Source organism: Triticum dicoccoides, unplaced genomic scaffold, assembly GCF_002162155.2.
Source record: "Triticum dicoccoides isolate Atlit2015 ecotype Zavitan unplaced genomic scaffold, WEW_v2.0 scaffold14158, whole genome shotgun sequence".
Classification (NCBI taxonomy): Eukaryota; Viridiplantae; Streptophyta; class Magnoliopsida; order Poales; family Poaceae; genus Triticum; species Triticum dicoccoides.
The window spans coordinates 1-4,074 of NW_021200465.1; the positions used below are offsets into that span (position 1 = coordinate 1).

Consider the following 4,074-nt stretch of genomic DNA (forward strand, 5'->3'; position numbering starts at 1 on the left):
ATCCATGTGCCATATATATGGAGCTGTCTGTAGCATTTGATCACTACTACTACTAGTTGCAGCAACTAGTAGTGCCTTAACAATGGGCTCTCTCTGGAAAACAAGTCTTCTTGAGGAGAAATCTAACTGTACTAAGTACCAGCAGTAAGTATCTTCTCTTTGCACCCCTAACAGCTTAGATTGTTTTTTTTAACTTGTTAAAATCGTGGAAGATGTTTAGCAGCTGCTTCTCTTGGAAGCTGCTCTTTCTAAACATAGTCATGGATATGTACGTACTTGCTTCATATACCATACCTTTTCAGAAATATATATCAGCTATTCTTGCAGTATTTAAGATGTTTGAATGAGAAATTACCATTTTCGTGCCTCCATTAATTTTTTTCCTCTGAATAAACTGCTCTTCTGTTGCTCGTGAAGGAAAGAAATTGGTAAGAATCTACACATCTACACGAGAACATTCGTAGTTGAAGGACTTAGTCTGACCATTTCGCACTCGATCATTTCTTTTCTATCTTGCACCTATGCTTAATATGGTTTTGCTATCTATTCTGGAACTGCAAATATGTTTATATCAAGATGTATATAAATCAAGCAACACACGCATTGTAGTTTGTTACTTCTTGGTTTTCTAACTTGTGTCAAAAACTTTCAGCATGTTATCAGAATGGTAGCTTGTATTGCTGCAGAGCCCATTTCTATCCTGGAAAGCATGGATTCTGTAGGGTAAGCAGGCATCCGAAGGTTAGCTATGTTTGATGCATCATGCATTTTCCCTCTTTTCTTATGACGCTTCTGTATATTTCTTTCAGATATGTAAAATGGGACGTCAAACCTGAGAACTTTCATCTCAGCCAGCCTGGAACTCCTCAAGAAAAGAAACCTTTTCTTGTAGATCTTGGATTAGGTAAGCAACTCTTTATCTAGATCCTTGTTACTTGTTAGTTTTCGCTGCAGGGTTACTGGTAGAATGCTGTTGCTAGTGTACTGGTAGTTCAGATGATTCAAACTTGATAATCTTGACTACTTTGGACCTTCGGTGTTCTTCATTGCTTTTTGTTTCTGGAACTCTGGATCATATAAGATTTATCATTTGGCAGCAATAAAGTGAGAAGCTTATTTATGATTCATCACTTGTCCAAATTCAATAGGGCAGACGTGAGTTTCTTTCTTCTGTTGGTCTTTCTAATGGCTTGGACCGACTTTTCTTTTTTTTCTTTTTTGGTTGTAGTAATGCCTAGTTTCTCTATGTTATGGTTGGTTATGAAACACGAGAAAATTTTCTAGGCAGATTCAGTTTTTGGGTCCCGTCTTGTTCCAGGTCGATTCAGTTTTTATTTTTTTCTCTCTTTCCGCTTTAAATACGAGCAGCACATTCCAATGTCTATGTGATCATCCAAGTGCCATGGAGCCGTCTGCAGCGTTTGATCAATACTACTAGCTACAACAACTAGTAGTGCCTTAACAGTGCATGGTCTCTCTCTGAAAAACAAGTCATCTTGAGGAGAAATCAAACTGTAGTAAGTACCAACAGTAAGTAGGTTAATTACTGCTAGTACATGTACACCCGTCTCTTAAAAAAATTAGTTGCGGCCAGCCACATAATCGATCGAGTTATTAATAGTTTTGTTGCCCAGAGGAGTGAGATACTCCACTATTGAATAGTAGTGGTTGTATTGGATGTTGTGGAATCATTTGTAGTCGGCGGGCTACTGATGAGAGATATCAAGGAATCTGTTTGCTTGGGCCTAGCCTGTGGAATTCATGGAATTCGACATGGCAATCGTGAGCATTTCTCTTGTGTTGGCATTCCTAACAGCTTAAGCTGGCTTCTTTCTTCTTTTTTTGTATTCATGGAAGATGTTTACCAGCTGCTCCTCTTTGAAGCCACTCTTTCTGAACATACAACTGTACTGCCATGGATATCTGCTTGCTTGAAGTAGGATATATCTTTTCAGAAATATATCAGTTGTTCTTGCTGTAGCTAAGATGTTTGAATGAGAAACTACCGTTTTCATGTACCCACTCATTTTTTTCTGTGACTACACAACTCTTTTCTTGCACGGGAAGGAAAGACATTGATAAAAATCTACACATCGACGTGAGAACATTCATAGTTGAAGGACTTAATTTGACCAATTCTTTTCACACTAAATCATTTCTTTCCTATCTTGCACCTATGCCTAATATGGTATCGCTATCTATTCTGGAACTGCAAATATATTTACATCAAGTAAAGCAACACAAGCATTGTAGTTTGTTGCTTCCTGGTTTTCAAACTTGTGCGTCAGGCATTTTTGATTTTATAGGCCCTTTTTTTTACCAAGGCATGGCCGTGGGCAGTGTCGCTTTGGTGTTGTTCAATGTGTACTATTCCGTTCTTAGATGGTGAGGGATGATGTTGTATTGCTGAATGGGTTCCAGGACACGTACAAGAATTGTTTTTCATTTGGTTTGGTCAACATTTATTATGATTTGCTTAAACCACATATGTTGTAGAGTAGCTCCAAGTGTATGCGTCCTACATCCTGCTTATCAACCCTCAACACATGTTTACATTCTTTAAAGCCATGGACCTTTGCTCACTTGTTTCCCCAAAGTTGTTCTTTTTTCATTTGTGTTTTCCTCTTGCAGAGGTGATCGTTGTTGTGATGAAGCTGCAGTGGTGGCGTAGGTAAGATAAGGCACTCCCTTCCTCTCATGTCTTTCTCTTCCGCTCTGTGTGTCCATGGCCATAGAGCCATGGTAGGATCTATGCTGGCCATGGAAATTTCTATGATTTGAGGCTATGGTAATAGTCTGTTGTGATAACCAGCGCCACCATTTCTCTTCTGCTGTTTGAGTCCATGACCATGGTGTCATGGAGAGCTTTGTGCTCGCCATCGCGCCATGGCAATCTCTAGTTTTTTTTGGCTGTGGTGATGGTCACCATTTGAGTGGATTTAGCCCCGGAGAATTAAGTGTTTTAGATTGCCTCATGGTTTATAGAATCTATTAATCCCCAATCTGGCACTATTTCTGGTTTGTCTACTGAATTTCTTCACTATTTCTGTGTAGACTATGTATGCTTTTTTGCCAGTTGCTATTAATTGTTCGCTGTATTTTTTCTTGACCTGCATATCTGGAATCAAATGGCCATGGACTAGTAAAATTTCTTACTTGTAAGGAAGGTATGGGAGAAACAAATAGTACCCTTTTGACATTTATGAGATAAAAGTGTCATAGAAACAATCTGTCATGTGAAATTGTCATATATTCCCTATCTGTGTTGGGCATAAACCAGTCATATCTGCCTAACTTAGTCCTTTGTTGTGTATCTAGAAACATGTTGCCTGAAGCTATTTCCTAGCTTCGTTGACCTAGTGAGATAAACCTAGGTGGATTCTAGGTGTGAAACGCATTTTTCATATTCTGAGACTTTGAGAACAGAGTCGTCGCTCTGTTGGTAAGTTGTGTAGGTGCATGTTTGAGTCTTAGACTCCATTTGTCTCAGGTTGTTTCTTCTATAAAAGAATGCCGCCAAGGGCTTCTGTTTGGTCTCGTTTTTTTATATTCTGAGACCTTGAATATAACTTCCTGTAGTTTTGTTATCATTCTGCATTTCGAGAACCACTGAGACTCTTGTTGATTTGTTTTTGTTGTCCTCACATCTTAGATGGACATGAAAACACTTGCTCTTAGATGTGGCACCACTATACTTTTGGTCCATGTTCTAACTGTCAGGAATATGATACTACACTTGGTTTTATCTCCTGGTTTTCAGAGTTGGATGAAGAACTATCGTACTGGAAGCTACTTTGTTGCTTCTAGTTGCTATTGTATATTAGATGATAATTGATTTGTAGTCCTGTGATGATCAAGGGTGTTTCTTCCCGGACATAGCTATTGTGTTTAATTTTGGTTTGGTCACTATTATGATTGCTTAAGCTGTCTCTAGTGTTGTGCGTAAGTGTTAAGAGTGTAAAGTTTCATCATGTTTCCTTTTTCAGGAAATTTAGCTTATTTTTTGAGGTCACCTAATCTTCTACAACCTTGGCAATGGCGGCTGCCTCTTCTTGGTTCAGGTGAGCGCTTGAT

At 38.8% G+C, this 4,074-nt stretch overlaps 1 protein-coding gene across 1 annotated transcript; it reads left to right on the top strand.

Annotated features, from left to right (window-relative positions):
- Window positions 1-9: 9 nt before the first annotated feature.
- Window positions 10-4,065, top strand: LOC119343809 (casein kinase 1-like protein HD16). The gene is made up of 5 exons (XM_037614573.1): window positions 10-144; window positions 653-723; window positions 810-904; window positions 2,632-2,671; window positions 3,987-4,065. The coding sequence occupies exons 2-5, from the start codon at window positions 665-667 to the stop codon at window positions 4,015-4,017; spliced, it is 225 nt and encodes a 74-aa protein (XP_037470470.1). The 5' UTR covers window positions 10-144; window positions 653-664; the 3' UTR covers window positions 4,018-4,065.
- Window positions 4,066-4,074: the final 9 nt, after the last annotated feature.